Source organism: Saccopteryx bilineata, chromosome 3, assembly GCF_036850765.1.
Source record: "Saccopteryx bilineata isolate mSacBil1 chromosome 3, mSacBil1_pri_phased_curated, whole genome shotgun sequence".
NCBI classification, from domain to species: Eukaryota; Metazoa; Chordata; class Mammalia; order Chiroptera; family Emballonuridae; genus Saccopteryx; species Saccopteryx bilineata.
Genome location: NC_089492.1, coordinates 132,185,947 through 132,204,805, shown reverse-complemented (window position 1 = coordinate 132,204,805; position 18,859 = coordinate 132,185,947). Strand labels below are relative to the sequence as shown.

Here is an 18,859-nt window from a genome sequence, read left to right as displayed (position 1 = left end):
CCATCACTTCCCATCCTGGCTATGCTCTCTGTCTGTGTCATGATAGGGTTTTGTCACTCTTTCTTGCCTCTGTCCAAGCTGTTTTTACCCTAAAGAAAATTCTTCCAGTCCTTGACCTATCTGTAAGAGACCACAGCATCCCTGACCTCCTTTCAACCTGCGCTAATCACCTATGACGATTGTCTAGGAACAATATGCCCTTCTGGTTCATTTCTGCCTGGTTCGGAGCAGATTAGGCTCTCAGTAATCATTGAATTAACAAACAAAACCCTAACTCTGAGTGAGCAAGGCCAAAGACCTCAGCTGCTCTCCTTCCCATCAAAATGAACACCCCTTTGAGATTATGCATCATGCTTTAAACTCCTCACTGGAAAAAAAAAAAAAAGGTTGATAGAATTTAACAAAGTAAGTACTTATTTCCTGTCTGGAGTGAGTGGTTTAATACAGGCTTATAGCAGGCAGCAAGAAGAAATGAGAGGATGGATGCTGGCAGGAGTTTAGAGGTATGCTTTTAAATCTGGGCTCGTCCCAGCAGGGGGAACGACCAGAGCACCGGGACAGGGTGGGCACGGCCGACGGGGAGCCTTCCGGGGTGCTGGAGACTGTCAGAAGCGCGGGGAACCAAGCAGGAGGCTGGGAGCGTGAACCAACTTGGCGAGGAGGGAGGCGCCGCACGCTGCAGTAGTTCAGGTTTCCCTTCTTCCAAGCGCCCACATGGGCCGCTGGCTTGGGGAAGGGGGCGGGGGAGAGTGAGGGCAGGTCCAGAGCAGAGGGGGCGGAGGAGTGGGGAGACCGAAGGAAATGAGACAACCTTTTCCTCCCACTGACTCGGGCTCTTCCAGCGTCTGCGGGGCTCGGCGCGATCGCTCGTGAGAGCCGAGGCGGTGGGACCCCGCTCTCCGCGCAGTCCCTTGGCGGCTCCTCCACTGGGATATCTTTCCGAGGCGCCAGCGCCGGCGCAAGCTCCGGGCACCGATTTGTCGCGTCCTTCGGTGACCCACTCCAGGTCCCCCGGCTCGGCCTGCGCCCCCCGCTCACAGCCCCCGGAAGTACGTGCGGGCGGCCCCAGCGAAGGTAAGCAGCGAGCGAGAGCGCGCCCGGGGCGCCCGGCATCCCCAGCCCGCCCGGCTCCTCGGAGCGCCCCCTCTGCGGAAACACCCAGAGCACTTCTGACCTGAAGCCGCAGCTTTGTTCCCGGCCCCCCACCCAGGTGTTGTAGGCTGGGTCCCCTAAGGAACTCTGCCTCCCCAGCGCTTTTTTCTTTTTGCCTCTTCTTCCTCCTACTTTCCTGTTCTTTCTCCGCCCCAGGTTTTCCCCCCACCCTGATCCAATAACTCTCAGCTCCCAGCCTTTGCAGCCTCGCTTCGGGGACGGGTGCCTTCCAAATCTCCGCGCTTCTCTGCTCCTCGGTCTCCGGGAGCTTAGACTGAACTGGCCGGCCGGCGGCAATGACTGGCTTCCACCCCGGGCCTGCTTGGTGCGGACCTGCCTGAAATTTCCGTGGTTCACGCTGAACTCATTTACCTGGCTCCTTTTGGAAGCACCCAGCTCGCCGTGCGCTTTTAGTGATTTCCATAACTCTGAAATCAGGGCGGATTGGGGAGTGACAAGGCTGTTGGCGCCCCCTAAGGCCCCAGGGGGACGCTGTGCTGGTAGAGAGAAGTACAATCAGCTTCTTATCGCACTAAGGGTCCCCAAGTTTGGGTTGTGGTGGTGGAAGTAGTGGAGAGGGCTACTGGATACCGACGCACACGAGGCGTGGAGGTAATAAGCATGGTTCCTAAGGCGAGGGAGGCCAACTTTATTGTGCTAATTTGCCATTTTGCTTTTATTCCCTGAGTTCTCACATCAAGTCCATGATTAGAAACTTTTACTCCTATTTTGTAAACGGACAAAGTGAGATGCAGAGAGGTTAACTAAGGAGCCAAGGGCCACACATCTGGGAAGTGGCCCAGCCAGGATATTGGTATGACATATCCCATGCTCAGCCCTACAGAGGTGTTTCTCTGTATAGCTGGAGAAGGAACACACCACCTCCTTCTGGTTTATACCACGGGGGACTAGGTTTTTCCTTTTTGAGTCAGTACATCTTGATTCTATTTAAGAAAATAGAGTCTAAAAAACAACAAACAAACAAATCCAAAGGACTTATTTAATACTTCCTATTCTCTCAGTTTAGTGGCAAGCACTGAGATTTCACCTTCGAACTCACTCTTCCTGTCATCAGTCCATCACCAAATCTATAATTCTGCTTCAGTAGGCTGGGTTGAGTCTCTCTTCCTGAAAGGCAGTCAAGTTGGATGGCTAAGGGTCGGGGTCCTGGAGCCAGACCACTGGCATTTGATTCCTGGCTGAGGCCTTTCTGTGGCTGAATTTCCTCATCTGTAAAATGGGAATTGGAGGATTTAAAGCAGTGGTTCTCAACTAGGGTTTTGATTTTGTGTCCCAAGTGACATTTGGCAATGTCTGGAGACATTTTTGGCTGTCTCCATGTAAGTGGCGGAAGATGCTATTCATCTGGTAGGCAGAGGCCAGGGATGCTGCAAAATTTCCTGTGATGAACAAGACGGTACCCGCCCTGCCCCCTGCCAACAAAGGATTATCAGTCCCAAATGTTAATGGTGCTGAGGTTGAGAAACCCTGATATCATGTATCAGTTCATGAGGAGTGCTATTATTCCCAGCTCTTACCCTCTTATCTGCTCCAGTTTGGTCAATTATTCTAGCTTCTGTCCCCAAATCTCCCTTCATTCCAGTGCCAGAATTCTGTTGTTAACACTTCAGCCAGCCATGCTATTACTACAGTCCCTTAACACCCTTGTTGGTTTCCAGAGCTCTCAGCAGGTATGGGAATCTACACCTCTTTTACAAGCACTGAAGGTAGATCCTGTGCCTGTTAAAATGAAAACTTTTACAGAATCAAATCTCACCTCTGATGTTGGCACACATGGCTGTTCATGATTGGCCTCAACTTACCTGCCCAGCCTAACTTTATGCAATGCAAGTTCCTCTGTGTGCCTCCCCTACCACCCAACTCATTATTCTTTTGGTATTCTAGGTTCTGACTTCTTGGAATGCCCTTCCTCCTTGACTGGCAAATTCCTCATCATTCTTGGGGACTAGAACTTAAGTCCCCTTCTGGGTGAAGCGTTCTTCAGGTCCTGCTAACTGATGCTCCCTGCTACACCAGCCCCAGCCCTTCTGCCTCCCCCCCTCCTTTTTTTCAATATATCTCTTCTGTAGTGAGTACTGCACTGTATAGGGGTCCTTTGTTCATCTTCCTACAGCTCTTTATGTACCTAGAAACTAACACAGTGGCATGCTTATGGTGGTGCTTAAGCTTGTGGGCTTTGGAGTCAGGCTGCCTGAGTTCAGATCCCAGCTCTGCCACTTATTAACTATCTGACCTTGAGCAAGTTGACTCGGTCTCTCAAAGCCTTATTGGTAAAATAGGAAGAAATAGTCTGCTTCTCTGCAAAGTAGTATGACTAACTAAAGGGATAGTAATTGTTCATTTTAGTACTGAGTGACTACTCTTTGCCGGGACATAGTTCAGGTTTAGCATTTTATGCCTTTACTCATTTAATCCTCATAACAATGCTTTAAAGTTAGTATTGGTATTACCCTATTTTCTGGACAAAGAAATGAGGCACAGAGAGGCTAAGCAGTTTGGCCAAAGCCACACAGTTAATGAGGGGTAGGGCCAAGATTCATATAGACATCTGGACTGCAGAACGCACACTCTTGACACTATGTGGGTAAAGGGCATAGCTGAATGCTCTGCATGTAGTAAGTGCTCAGTAAATATGAGTTGGGATTTGTTATGTGCATTAATAAAATCTGAAGTCCATTGGGTTTTCTACCTGCACCATATTTGTGATCTAAAACTGTGCCAGTATTCTTAGAATTCCTGTCCCTTTCCTCTCCTGCTTACTCTGCCCTCAGCCACAGAGTGACAGGACACTGGAGTCAGTCCCTTGTCACAGTGCCAATGAACTTGTTGCTAACTGGAGCCTTATATTTGCCTGGTTAGGGTCAGAACAGCGTTAACCCTTTGGGGCTGGGGTGTGAAGTCAACAACATCTGCCTGGAGGAGAGAGGGGTGCAAACGTGGGGTCAGGAACTATCTGACTCCAGCTTTGTCCTTTCCAAGCACATGGCCTTGTCAGTGTGCACCTAGCACATAAACATGGTGAAATCAATCAGTGGATGTGGGATGGATGGATGAATACCACCAGCTGGGTCTCCTACCTTATATTTGATCAGGTGCAGAGTATGCTTTCTCTCCAAATGTTATGAGGAACATTTATATATTAAAGGCAAACCTTGTTAAGAGAATTTAATGATCCATATGGGGTTTTGGAGAACAAAGTTTGGAACCAGTCACTGACTCTCTGTGAGTTATGTGTGACACCGGATACTAGGTTATGGCTGATCACTTCACCAATTTGGAATCTTTTATTTCCCTGAATGCAGCCTTGGGCTTTGAAAGCCAAGCCCCGCCCTTGCTGGTCCCTTGGCCACTTGTTGGGTAGACCAAACTGCCTTGCACAAAAACCTGCATATTTGTGTTTTCTGGCTTCTTCCACAGCTGCTCTGCCCAGCTGTGATCCCCTGAATTTGCTTATTTTGGCAGATTGTCCCCAGACTTCAGTGGGATGAGGTTACCTGGTTTGTATAAGGCCTTGTGGTTTTGTTAGAGGTTGAAGAAATAGTATAGTAAGACTGCTTTTCTGGGTGGACAGGATGAGAACTTCCCTGACCATCAGCATGTCAGAGACCCCTCAGACCCCCTGACTGCCTTTCTCCTTCAGACCCAGACTCTTGCTGCCTGCTGGCATTATCCTGGGTTTCCTGAGTCCCCAGCTGCCTGATCTCGGAAACAGACTGGCCTGATGGGCTAATGCCTGGAGTATAAGTCAGACCCAAGATCTTTGGGCATCACTTGCATTTCTACTGAGGCTTCTAAACTCGCCCAGCAGGGAATATTGGGCCTGGTGCCAGGTGTTCAGACCTCTGATGTCACATTTTGTTGGCCCCTGTCTTGGGAAGCAACTCCTAACTGACCAGATTCTTAATGAAGCTGGTTTCTGCTTATGTGTCTGGTGCTAGGGAGAGACACTTCACCCTGTTAGGTGTTGAGTTGTGTTTCCTGTGAAATATTCCTTTGTTATTTGCCTCTGTGAAATCTGTGGCGCTGTAAGGGGCATTTGGTTGAGACCACACTAGAGTGGTGACGGGATCTTCAGATGTTAGAGTGTGCTTGGAGTACACGTGGGGTGAGTAACTTATGCTGGTGCCAAAGGCTCCAAGATGGAGAAGATGTGGGCCTTATAATCAGGATCACAGTTCAAGACATGTGATGGACATGTAAACAGGTCTTTGGAGTGTATTAAGTGGAATAGGAAAGATCTGAGCAAAGCACTGGGAGCTCAAAGGAACCAGCCACCGTCTCTGCTAGAGGAGTCAGGAAAGGCTTCAGAGATCTGGCTCTTAATGCAGGAGCTTGCTGTGAGGAGCTTGCTGTGTTTGGAGGGACTGGTGATCATGGCTGTTACAGACAGGAAACTGCATGTACACTGTGCAAAGCCAAGAAAGGGCCAGGCAAATGAGGAGGTCAGGGTGGGACTGGGGGGCTAGAGATGGACCTGGGGAAGCGGCTTTGACTTTTCAGCAGTCCAAGAGTCTGTTCCTGCAGTTGGGAGACAATGGGATCACGTTTAAAGCTCAGGTGTGCTGAGCTCTTTAAATGGTGGCTCTGCCTCCAGTCTCTACTGGCCTGCTCCCTCCTGGGGCAGCGGGACCAGAGCCCAGGGGCCAGCAGAGGGACATTGTCTCCACTAAGCAAAGAAACCCAGTCACAAACAAAGCTGTGCTCCATGGTTTGAGTCTGCTGTTTTGTTTACTTTTCAAAGCCCTGTTTGATGAACTGTGATGGCCTCTTCTGGTTTGGAGTTTGGAACATTACCTTGAGCATCCAAAAGTCTGGATGAATTGCTAAGTAATTGATAAATTTTTCAGGTCTTAGAGGGAAGGAGGAAGAGAGCAAGTGATAGAAGGGGGAGGGAGGAAATGAGAGAGAAAGAGAAACACACACACACAGAGATATACACACAGATAGATACTGATCAGATCTGTCTTAAATAAACTCGGCATGTGAGGCAGCAGGTCAGCTGTGGCTCAGAATGTGTCATCAGAATGGACACATTTCTTGGGACTCAGGTTCACATTTGCAATTCTTCTCCTTGGACTCAAAGCCTTTGCATAGGTTTCACCACAGGTGATGGGCACATATGCTTGTTGATTGAATGATCTATACAGGTGTTCCTACAGGTTGTTCCCAGACTGCATTCATTTACTCACCACTTAGGGACTTCTTGGTACATAGGCACTTAATGTGTGACAAATGAGTGAACAAATGTTCTAACATGAAACTCACATTCCGACCCCCAAGGTGCTGATGGCCTGAATAGGGAGATAAGAAAACAGTCCGACACAGCACAGTGGGCGGCTAGTGCTATGACGGGGCAGATACGGGTGCAGAGGAAGACCCAGTCTAGCCAGTAGTCATGAACAGAGGCAGAGAGAAGGATGGTCTCTACTGAATATCCTCCCTCCAGGAATGTGGCCCCACAGGTGGTTCCTAGTGTTTGATTATAGTAGTGACACTGGAGGCAGGTGTCAAGCCCTGTGCTAAGGGCTTTTGCATGAATCCCCACAGCCAACCTTGGAGGTCAGAGTTAGAGCAGGAAAAACGGTTCCACCCACAGCTACAAGGCAGACCTGGGATCAGACTCAGGCTGCTGGGCTCTGAGCCCTTCCCCATTGACCCAGATGGTATCAGGATGGTCATCAGAGCTGCTGTTAGAAATTCTAGTTTTCAGAAAGGAAAGCACAGGTATATGTGGGCTGCTGTGGCCAAGGAAGGAATGGCCATTTCCTCCCAGTTTCTCCGCTTTCCCTCCCCCTGCCTGATGTCTGCGGCCCTGCCCCGGGCAGTTAGCGCTCTGCTCCCGGTTCAGCACCTCTCCCTTCCTCCTCTCACACCCCTTTGATCACTTAGGCAGCTTGCACTTTGTCCTCCACCGTGAGAGGAGGCGGAAATGTCTCTCAGCTCAGCGAGAAGTCAGCACAAACTTGAGAGGAGAAGAAGGCTTTTTACAGAACACCTGTTGTAATTTAAGCCTCTCCCCTTTGCCCTGTGCCCTCCTGCCTGTGTCACTCAGTCAGGGCAGCCGCTGCAGGGAGCAGGTTTCAGGGGATCTTGTTTCTGCACGGGGGCCCCGATCAAAAGGGCTGCCTGAAGCCGTCTTGCCCTGGGCACGGACACAAACACCGCTGGCTTGTCCTTTCACTCGCTCATCTTGTTAAGACAAGACCGGCCACAGCCGCCTGTGGGAGGGGGCGGGAAGGGCTCTCTACTGGAAAACACGTGCTTCCCTTCATGGAGCTCCTGTCCTGTGTGCCACATGGGTGAGCAGCCTCTAACAGCAGCTTCCATCTTGCTGCGTGAGCAGGATGAGCACTGGACGGGGTGTCAGCACTGCCACTTACCTGCTGTGAGGTCTTGGTCCCTCCCTCTCTCAGCAGGTCAGTTGCATGGGCGGGGATGGTGGCCTGGAAATTCACCAGTGTTAGAGCCTCCGCATGTCCAAGCTGCAGGGTGCACTGTGAGGACCTCATGGATGTGCAGAAAACAACGACTTGGACATTTAGAGTCTGGAAAAGCCACACACGAAAGTGGAGTTTCCCTGTAGGTGGGCTTGTGTGTCTGCTCAGCTCAAGCTGTCAGTATTTACTGACAGCCTCATGTGTCAAGCACAGTTCTAGGCCCTGAGGACCAAGATACTCTTCCTACCCAAGAATTTTAGCAATCCAGCATGGAGACAGGAATCAGATAATTTTACTGTCCATTTCGCTTTTTAAAGTCTGTTCTCTAAAAGCAGGACATACACCTTGTTGATTCCCGAGTCACTGGAACCCGCTGGGTCTCTGGCAGGTCATAGGTGTTCAATCAATGAATGTTCCATCACCTAAATTGCTGTGCAAGAGGCCACCACAGAGCCATTGGGCATCCAGACAAGCGACACCTAACTGAATTCAGCTTGGGCAGCGGGTGGGTCCAGGAGGACATGCATCTTGGAGGCTGAGATGGAGGCATCCAGCTGATGAGAGAAAAAAGCATCCCAGGCAGAAGGACCGCATGGCTGGGGAGCAGGCATAGTGTGCTCCAAAAGGAAGGAGGGAAAAAGGCCTGGGTGGAGAGAAGGCAGGCAGATATGTAAATGGACAATGTGACCACATCAGGAAGAACCTTGCTGAAGAATTTGTATTTTGTTCTGCCAGCATTGGGGAGCTACTGCAGGATTTCACACAGCAGATAGACTGGGTCAGAGTTTCTTTGTCAAATAGACCTCTCTGGCAAGAGAGTAGATATTAAAGATGAGTAAGACTTGTGGCAGGAGGGCCAATTAGGACACCATTGCAGTGTATAGAGTGGAGAAAGCAGATTTGAAGTCAGACAGACCACAGTGCACATCCCAGCTCCACAATGTCTTTGTGTAACTTAGGTAGTTAATCAAATGTCTCTGAGCCTTGGTCTCCTCATCTGAAAACAAGGACTCTAATTCCTCCCGCATGGATGGTATGGGTAGTGCTCAGGATTATGTATGATGAGGTTTGTGAAGTGTCTACCACACTGATTGATCTGTAATTGGTATGTGATGAGAGTAGCCATCATTATTTTTGAAATTATGGTTACTTATTATCATTCAGGTGAGAAATAATGAGATTCTATCAAAGGCACTGATAATAAGGGTGGAGAATTGGGCACAGAGTCAAGAAATACTTTGGTAATAAAGTCAACCTGATGTGGTGACTCACCGAGAGGGGAGTAGGTGAGGGGCAGGAGTCTGGGATGACTCTGGGCTTTTGGTCTAGGCAACCAAGAGGCAGGACGTACAGTGGGGCTGTTCCCTGGGAGAGGTAACAGAGGAGGAGGAGGCAGCATGTGCAGGAAAGGATGATGCACTCAGTTTCAGACACACTGAATTTGAAGCATCTCGGGGATGGCCAGGAAGACATGTCTAGTGGGTGGCATGGTTTTGTTGGTTTGACATTTGGAAGAGGTTCTTGAAGAAGATTCATGTGCAAACTTCTAACAAGAGTAATGAAATTATGACATGGCTCAGTTGCTCAAAGCAAGGGTAGAGCAAGGGGAGAGGAATTATTATGGCTAATGCTAATTGAGTGTGTTCTGTGTGCTTTAAGTCCTTTATGTTCTCAGTACCCATTGCCTGGAAAGACTATAATTATGCCCATTTTTCAAATGAATAAACTGAGGCACAGGGATGGTAAGTAACTGCCTATGGTCATATAGATAGATATAAATAATGGGCCTAGGATTTTAGCCCAGGCAGTCAGGATCCAGGGCCTGTGCTATCGGTGTCTGATCCAGACTTCCTCTGGGAGTGGTGGCTCAGGTCCTAGCAGTGACCTCTTACCGAAGGGAGGAAGAGGACCCGGTGGAGGCAGTGGGAGGAGGGGCTGGGCAGGGGGCGGGAATGGGAGACTGGAATATGGGAGAAAAGAATTTCCAGAAGTGGGGAATCGACAGCATCATGTAATTTGGAAATCACTAAAAAAATCAAAAGAAATAAAATATCCCTGGATTTGGGAATTAAGAGGCTATTGGTGACTTAGTGAGGGGAGTTTGAAAGACAAGGTAGGTTGGGGAACGTGGGGTGAGGAAGTGGAAACACCAGGCATAGGCAATCCTTTCCAGAAGCTTGGCTATGAAAGGATCAGGGAGAATAGATGATAACCAGAGGTGTTCGGCGGAGGGAGTATTTTGGAATTGGAAAAAGCTTGTTAATATATAAGGGGGGAGGGACTGAGCCAGAGGAGGCCTCGTGAAGGGGCCACAAGCGCACTGTGCACATGGGGAGGAGTACCTCAGTGTTGACCTGCCTCTTCCACAAAGATTTGGAATATTTCTCCCCATGTTCTGGGCAGCTTTTATATTTATGGTTAGAAATCACTAAGAAGTCTCTGTTAGGTGATTTGCATTTTCAGCTTTTGTTAGGTGGAGAAGAGAAAATTTTTTTCACAATAATACCCAGCTGTGAATCATCACATGTTGTTAGATCCAGACCATGTCAAAGTCATCTGCAGTACTCCCTCCTCTGAATTTGTCTTTGAAGGATTCTTGAGAAAGCAGTGTGCTGGCACTCCATGTCACGCACTAGAAAGTAGTGTCTGCTCTGTAGACATCGGGGTGCTAAGGGGAGTAGGGGCACAAAGCCTGGAAAGAAGAGAAAGGGACACCCTACAGTGGGGTGGGGGTGGGTAGAGTGAAGGGGACACTGGCTTTGAACTGGACATAAGACACCTGATCCTCTGAGCAGAAGGAAAGATGATTGGGCAGAAGGTAAGTCTATAGAAGGAGATGGATGCTTGGATCTTACAGGAAATGGGAGACACATTATAAGGAGGTTTGCTGGGTGACAACCCTATGCTTACAATGACTCTAGATGATTTGGCTACTGCCATTTAAGCTCTTAATAATGGAAAAGACTGACATTTCCTTATGAATGCTTTGTTGCCAGGCTTAAAGGACACAGGTCCAACAGGCTCTGAGAAAATGTATTTATCTAGAGCCAAAGACAATCTCTTGTTATTTTAATACATAACATTCTTTTGTTGTTCAGATCAGAGGTAGATACCATAGAGGGTTAATGTTTGACTTAAATAAGAAACTCAGTTTTGCCTTGGTTCATGGTGCTGACATCCGTGAGGCTCAGGGCTAGAATTAGGGTTTGGCTGCCAACTTCATATATTTGCCTTGGTGGAAAAGGCGTCTTTGCGCTTCTTGGAAACATCTAATAAAATGCACCCACCTCCACAGAGGGCCTTTATGGGTGGGTCTCTCCCAGTGTGACACTACAGAATCAGAAAGGTCATTTAGGAAATGGCTTTGGGAAATATATAGATAGATACTTTCTACACAAAGCCGCAACTCAAATGAATTATTTGCTTGATCTTGAGCTTTCAGTATCAGAAAAAGTGAATAGTACATCTTTCAAAGGTCATATTTCAAGCTTGAAGTTTCCCTTGGCACTAGACACTGTGAGGCAAGGGAGGATCATTCCTATTTAACCCTTTCCAACCCCATCTTGCCAAGGTGTCTCACCTGAATGTGAGCATGGTGTGGAGTGCCTTTGGCTGGGTGTGGGTGTGATGGACAGACAGGACACTCTCCTTAGGGAGAGAGGGGTGAAGCTGCAGGAACCTTGCCTACCTTTCCCCAGTAGACAGGAGGAGAAGATATCCTTCTCTAGGAGGGCATGGCTGGGGCGTTGTGTGGTTCAGTGCAAACATGGACTCAGTGATATAATCCTACATGTGGTTTTATTCCAATTCCATGGGGACTGAATTTGCTCTCATGGGAAAGGGCTATGCAAGCACTACACATTGATTTCAGGAATGAGTGACTAGGGCTGTATATATGCTCCAGAGTTATCAGTGGTGCTTATGCCTATCCAACCTTCTGTACCATGGGCCTGCAAGAGGGTCTGAGAGGCAGAATTTGGCATGCTCAGAAAATAACAGCTTTGATGCCTTAGTTTCTTTCATTTGTATTTGATTCATTCATAAAATTATTTCCCCCCATTCATCTAATCATTTGTTCATTGAACAAATTGAGCAGCGACTCTAGACCAGGTGATGGTAATGTGGTGATAAACCCAGCACTTAGTTCCTGCCTTCTTGGAATTCACAGTTGTTAAGGAAACACATAAAAAAAGTAAATTCACAGAGAAATACATGATTACAAACTGCGGTAGGTACTATGCTGGTAAAGAACAGGGTGGGCCAGGAGAGAACAGGTTAGAGTAAGGGTGTCTAGCAAGAAAGACAGATTTGTAGACCTGTATCTACTGTATATGACGTACCATTTATTGGTGGAATATCACTGCTTCGGGGGGAGTTCCTGAACCTTGGACTGAGGGGCTAATTCTGGAAGGTTTCAAACCTGGAAGAGTGGGTAGACATTTTCGGTGTGGAAAGGGAGTAGTGGTGTTCTGGGTGGACGGAACCTGGTGTGTTTGGAGGACTCATTCAGCGAGGATGGAGTTAGGCTGCACGTAGGGGAGTAGTGAGAGGTGAGCCAGGAAGGCTGGCAAAGGCAAATGAACTCAGCTCAGACATCATCTGAGAGGCCAGTCACTGGATGGACTGATGAGCTACCAAAGGGAGTATTCTAGAACAAGTTACCAAGGGTCCAGCAAATCTTTTCTGTCAAGGATCAGATGGTAATATGTATATATATATCCATCTTTGGCCCCAACTACAGTTTAATAAGGAATAAGAGAAAAATGAAATGTGGAATTCTTCACAGGGACTTCCTGAGAGAAATTGCAACAAAATTATCACCTGTAATGTTTAAAAAATGCTTTTTATTGTGGGATGTTACCCATATAGTGAAAAATCCATCAAATAATTATGCATTTTCATGAATTATTGCTATTTGGCACATAGCCACTATCTGGGTTAACACATATAACATGGTAGCATGGCAGAAACTCCTCTGTGTCTCTTTCATCCCACTTCCTCATGCCCATTAAAGATCACAATTTGGATTTTCAGAACTTACTTTTGAATCATTTGCTAAACTTTTTTTTTTTTTTTCTTTACAGAGAGAGAGTCAGAGAGAGGGATAGACAGGGACAGAAATGGAGAGAGATGAGAAGCATCAATCATTAGTTTTTCATTGCGTGTTGCAACACCCCAGTTGTTCATTGATTGCTTTCCCATATGTGCCTTGACTGTGGGTGGGCCTTCAGCAGGCCGAGTACCCCTTGCTCGAGCCAGTGACCTTGGGCTCAAGCTGGTGAGCTCGGAGTCTTGAACCTGGGTCCTCCGCATCCCAGTCCGACGCTCCATCCACTGCGCCACCGCCCGGTCAGGCCATTTGCTAAACTTTTATAAGCAAAAATGATGGCTTTAAAGAACAGATAATTTCATGAAGTGGAAGCATCTTGATGATTTTCACTGGCACAGAGATAAACATAGCCATGTCTTTTATTTGTTGTGTTTTTTTTTGTGTGTGACAGAGACAGATAGAGAGACAGAGAGTGGGACAAATAGGGACAGATAGAAAGGGAGAGAGATGAGAAGCATCAGTTCTTTGTTGCGGCTCCTTTCTTGTTCATGGACTGCTTTCTCATATGTGCTTTGACTGGGGGGGGGGCTACAGCAGAGCAAGTGACCCCTTGCTCAAGCCAGCGACCTTGAGATCAAGCCAGTGAGCTTGGGCGTAAGCCAGTGACCTTGGGGTCATGTTTATGATCCCACGCTCAAGCCAGCGACCCTGTGCTCAAGCTGGTGAGCCTGTGCTCAAACCAGCAACTTTGGGGTTTTGAACCTGAGTCCTCTGAGTCCCAGTTGGATGCTCTATCCACTGTGCCACTGCCTGATCAGGCAAACATAGCTATATCTTAATGTGAGTCACAAAGAATACATAGGAAGCCCAGTGTATCACCATTGAGATATTGTTACTTGATAAAAGGCCCTGTTAATCTTGCATCTCATCACCCACCTAATCTAATCAAATGATAATTTAATCACCCACCCATCCTAACATCTGCTAATCTAATCAGTCTAGCCGATGGTTGAGTGGCCCCTGCGAATCTGATCACCTGGATCAATCAAAATCAGTCACAAATGTAATCAGCCCACAAATGAATTGGGGCTTTAATCAACTGCCTGATGGCTAGATCCTTAATCTGATCAACTGCTTAGTCTGACTGAGCCATTCTTCGATCAAATGCTTTAATCTGATCAGCTGCTGATCTAATCAATCATTCAAATGAATCAGCAGCTTTATAAATCACTCCTTGAACCAATCAGCTGCCTAATTTAAGAGCGCTGATCTAATCTGTCTTTAATCAACTGTGGATCTAATAGCCGGCTATGTAACTGGTTGCTAATCTTATCTACCACTCCCTAAAACAGGGCCTGATTTAATCCAGCCCCCGCTGCACTTCCGGAAGGGGAACCTCTTTCATTGGTGGTCAGTGAGAGGAGCACTGTATGTGGCGGCCCTCCAATGGTCTGAGGGACAGTGAACTGGCCCCCTGTGTAAAAAGTTTGGGGACCCCTGGGATTGACTTAATTGAATCCTTAATCCAGTGGTTCTCAAACTTCTTGAAGTTGGGGTGCCTTTAAAATCCTACAAATAATTGTAGGCGCACTATACACAAATTTCTGAGAAGTATGTTATAATAATTAAGTCAAATATTAAAGAAAAAAATATGAAGTCTATTGGGCAGATAAAATGTATTATGCTCACTTTGTTAAAGATTACACTGCCCACGAGGAGGCCGTCGCCCAGGTGATATTAATGTGTGTTGGGGTGGGCTAAAGGCAGGCAGAATCCTTGTAGCCTGGGGCTTGGTTTTGGGATTAAGCCTTTCCCACCCTTTTTGATGTGGGGTGGTACAATACAATCATGCCTCAAAGAAGTGACTTTGTATTAGAGATTTCCCTATTTTGTATATTGGATTAAGGGTTTGGATTTCTACACTATAAAATGGGGACGGAGCGGGAGCTTGCCCTCTTGGTTCCTGGGATGATTAGCATGAGAGAGCAGAGGGAGCAGAACAGAGAGCAGAAAGACGCCATGTGGCCAGGAGAAGCAGCCAAGATGGCGGAATGCTGAGTGAGATGCCAGTTTGTGCTGAGTTTGTATCTGGGATAAGGAAGGAGATGGGGAACTGAGGAGAATAAGGCTGGTGAGCTAGAAACCTTTGATTCTAGGAAACTCGGATAAGTCAGTAGCTTTGTGAGCACTGAATGTGAGTGGGTTTTGGAGCCCAGTGTGTATTTTTACTTGCCCGCCAGGTGCAAGCTAGAATTAAAGAAAATGGCCTATCAGTTTTTGGCTCCATTGTTTCTTTACCGACTGTCCGAATCCAATGCGAACCTGCATGAGCCGGGCAGCTGTGATGGTGGTTCTGGCCGTGCCTACTGGCTTTACAAAGTCCAAGTGTGCTTTTATGGTAATGAAACAAAAATAAATATGACAAAATTAAATTTATTCTGATATTAAAAAAGTTTTTATGTTAATTTTTTTGAGTTATGCTTTTTAGAATTCATAAAAAAGGGATTAAAATAATAAAATGACAAAAAAGTTATATACACACACACACACACACACACACACACACACACACACATTCTTAGTAAGATTTAGTAAATTTGGCAGGTCCTGGTGTGAATGTGTTAAGTTTTTTCATTCTGTGTTTATGACAAAGAGGAGCCTGATATGTCCTAGCAATTTCTTCAATGTTTGGACATATATTTGAAAGGCAAACTCTTATTTCCTCATCAATACATTGAAGAATTCCTCTCTTTTTACAATTAATTGTGTTGAATGCAGAAAACCCCTACCATACATATCTTAACTTTACATCAACAAAGGATAGAAGAAACTTGCCGCCAGTCTTTCCAGAGAACATGAGGGTAGTGTAAACAATCCAGCACCACAGTTTAACAGCCTTTTGCAACCTAATCAGGCAAGTGAGGTGGGGGGTTGGGCAGACTGTCAGTTTACAGCCAATTCCCCACACCTCTGTCCCCCAAAAATCTAAACTCCAAAAACCCTGTTGGATTTTTGTCCCCAACAATATTTCTCTGGAATACCATAGGGCGCACCTGGAAACCTTCTAGGGCTAACCCCCTAACCCCCTAACCCCCTGTGGACTAGTACTGGTCCTTGGGCCATTTGGTACCAGTTCACAGAGAAAGAATAAATAACTTACATTATTTCCGTTTTATTTATATTTAAGTCTGAACTATGTTTTATTTTTTAAAAATGACCAGATTCTCTCTGTTACATCCGTCTAAGACTCACTCTTGACACTTGTCTCGGTCATGTGATACATTTATCCGTCCCACCCTAAAGGCCGGTCTGTGAAAATATTTTCTGACATTAAACCGGTCAGTGGCCCAAAAAAGGTTGGGGACCACTGTTCTAGGGCACACTAGTGCACCCTTGCGTACACTTTGATTTTATCCTTGTTACTTAGATGAGTTTCCTGTAGGCAGCATACAGTTGGATTTTCTTTTTTAATCCATTCTGCTACTCTGTACCTTTTTATTGGTGAGTTTAATCCATTTACATTTAGTGTAATTATTGATACTTGTGAGTTCCCTATTGCCATTTTATATCTTGCTTTCTGTTAGTTTTGTGTCTTGTTTGATCCTTCTCTTTCGTTTTTCTATCTTTTGTTTTTATTTGGTTGTATTCCATACATCTTTCCTCTGTTGCTATCTTTTTTTATCTCATGTGCTTCTGTGGTGGTTTTTTCAATGGTGGTTACCTTTGAGTAATGAAAAGGGTCCCTACCCTGTTCATTGTAGCGAACTATTTTGTGAGTACTTTTGCACTCCATCGTCCTTTGCTACTGTTAATCTCCGTCTTCTCCCCCTCTTTCTTTTTGTTGTTGTCACAGTTTAAATTTGGTTTTATTGTGTTCTTCTTGGAGCTTTTACTTGTGGCTCTGTTTTTTTTTGTTCTTTGTATCTGATTGGAGAACCCCCTTTAGTAATTCCTGGAGTGGGGGTTTTCTGATGATAAATTCCCTCATCTTTTCTGTATCTGTGAATGTTTTTATTTCTCCTTCGTATTTGAAGGATAGCTTTGATGGGTATAGTATTCGTGGCTGAAAGTTCCTCTCTTTCAGGACTTTAAATATTGGGGTCCACTCTCTTCTAGCTTGTAGAGTTTCTGCTGAGAAATCTGATGATAATCTAATGGGCCTTCCTTTATATGTTGTATTCTTCTTTTCCCTGGCTGCCTTGAGAATTTTTTCTTTGCTGTTGGTTTGTGTCAATTTCATTATGATATGCCTTGGAGTAGGTTTGTTGGGGTTAAGAAAACTTGGAGTTCTGTTTGCTTCTTGAACTTGAGGCTTTAGTTCTTTCCACAGGCTTGGGAAGTTCTCATCAATTATTTGTTTAAGTATGTTCTCCATTCCATTTTCTCTCTCTTCTCCCTCTGATATACCTATTATTCTTATGTTATTCTTTTTGATGGAGTCAGATAATTCTTGTAGGGCTATCTCATTTTTTTTAATTTTTGAGTCTCTTTCTTCTTCTCTCTGTTGTGCCTCAAGTTGCTTGTCTTCTATTTCACTAATCCTCTCTTCTATCTGACCTGTTCTATTAGCTAAGCTTGTTACTTCGTTTTTCAGCTCGTGAATTGAGTTTTTCATCTCTGTTTGATTTGTTTTTATAGTTTCAATTTCCTTGGACATATATTCTTTGTGTTCATGGAGTTGTTTTCTGAGCTCCCTATATTGCCTTTCTGTGTTTTCTTGTATATCTCGGAGGATTTTTAGTATTTCTATCTTGAATTCTCTGTCATTTAGCTCCAAGGTATCCAATATATTAAATTTTTTCTCCATAGATTTTTCCTCATCTAGCTGTGTTACCTCTCTTTCTTTTGTATCCATGATATTCGATTTTCTCTTCCTTAATGGCATCTGAGGGTGGTTTTGTTGATAGTATTAATGAGATTTAATAAAGAATAAAAAGTTAAAAAAAAAATAAAAAAATAACAAATCGAAAAGAGTTGTTTTTTTTAAAAAAAATTAATAATGAAATAAAGAAAAATAAAATAAAATAAAAATTTTTTTAAAAAAGGAAATTATTCCCCCCCTCTTTTTTTCCTCTCCTCTCCTCTCCCCTCTTTCTTGAGAGAATCTTGTGGTGGACTGTGAGTTAGTTATAACAAACAATGCCTGTGATGGAGGGCCTGAATTGGGGAAAAGTAGTAAAGGGGCAAAAAAGAGAGAAAGAAAAAAAAAAAAAAAAAGAGCGTATGGACCCACAAAAAGCAAATAAGGAAAAAATTTGGGTCAAGAATAAAATGATTTGCTTTTAGGTGTTGGTTTTCTAAGAGTTATGATGAGAGGAATAAGAGGAAAATGGAAAAATGGGGGGACAAATTAAAAACTTACTATTGTATTTAGTGGAACAAGAACTAGATAATATGGAGAGCCAGGGATGGGAGCACTGCTAGTGAGTTAAAAAGGTGAAGTAAAAACCCCCCAAAATGCCACAAACATAGGTTTGAGTCCCAGATAAGATAATTTGTTTGTTATTGAGGTTTGAATGAGAGGAGATGTAAAGGAGAAAGGAAGAAACTAATATAGAAGGAGAAAAGAAAGAGAGAGAGAGAAAAAAAGAGGGAACCACTAAAAGAAGAAAAAAGAAAGGAGAGAGAGAGAGAGTTAAGGGTTTTGGAGTGCAACCCTCATAGAGAGAAAGGAAGAGAAGAGAAATGATAATGGGAGATGTAACACTTATGGGTAGTGTAGTTCAAGGAGAGGAGAGAGTAAGACCAGTAGAGAGTTAATCGGCCAAATTGGAGGAGGAAAAAAAAGTCTCAAGAACGAAGATAAGAGAAACAAACGAACAAATATAATAAAATGGGATAGGTTATAAAGTCTGCAGATTATTCTTGATTTTGAGAGGTTATCTTCTTGCTTTTTCTTTTCTCTCCCTCTTCCTGGTCGGTGACTCTGTACCCCGGGTTCTGCCCCTTTGGCACGCTCAGGTAGAGGTTTGCAGTTGATAAGTCTCTATGGCAATGTCATGTATTGTGCTTTATTCTCGTTGGGAGTCGAGGCTCATTAGCATTTATAGGCTCCGACAGTGAGAGAGTCCGTGTTCCTGGAGCCTTTCTCCTAGTCTTTCCTTCCTCAATTAGTAGCCTGATAGTCCAGGTATGGGGTTGCTGCTGCCTCTGCCTGGATAGTAAGAGGCTCAAATTGCTGGCAACTCCCCACTCTATT

General features: G+C 45.4%; 1 protein-coding gene across 1 annotated transcript in view; it reads left to right on the top strand.

Moving 5' to 3' along the window:
* The first annotated feature begins 436 nt into the window (after positions 1-436).
* Positions 437-18,859, top strand: part of EVA1A (eva-1 homolog A, regulator of programmed cell death) — a 64,983-nt gene continuing 46,560 nt past the window's right edge. The window contains 2 exon segments of the mRNA XM_066267485.1: positions 437-503; positions 843-1,074. Of these exon segments, the coding sequence (XP_066123582.1) occupies positions 480-503; positions 843-1,074 (256 nt within the window). The 5' untranslated portion in view covers positions 437-479.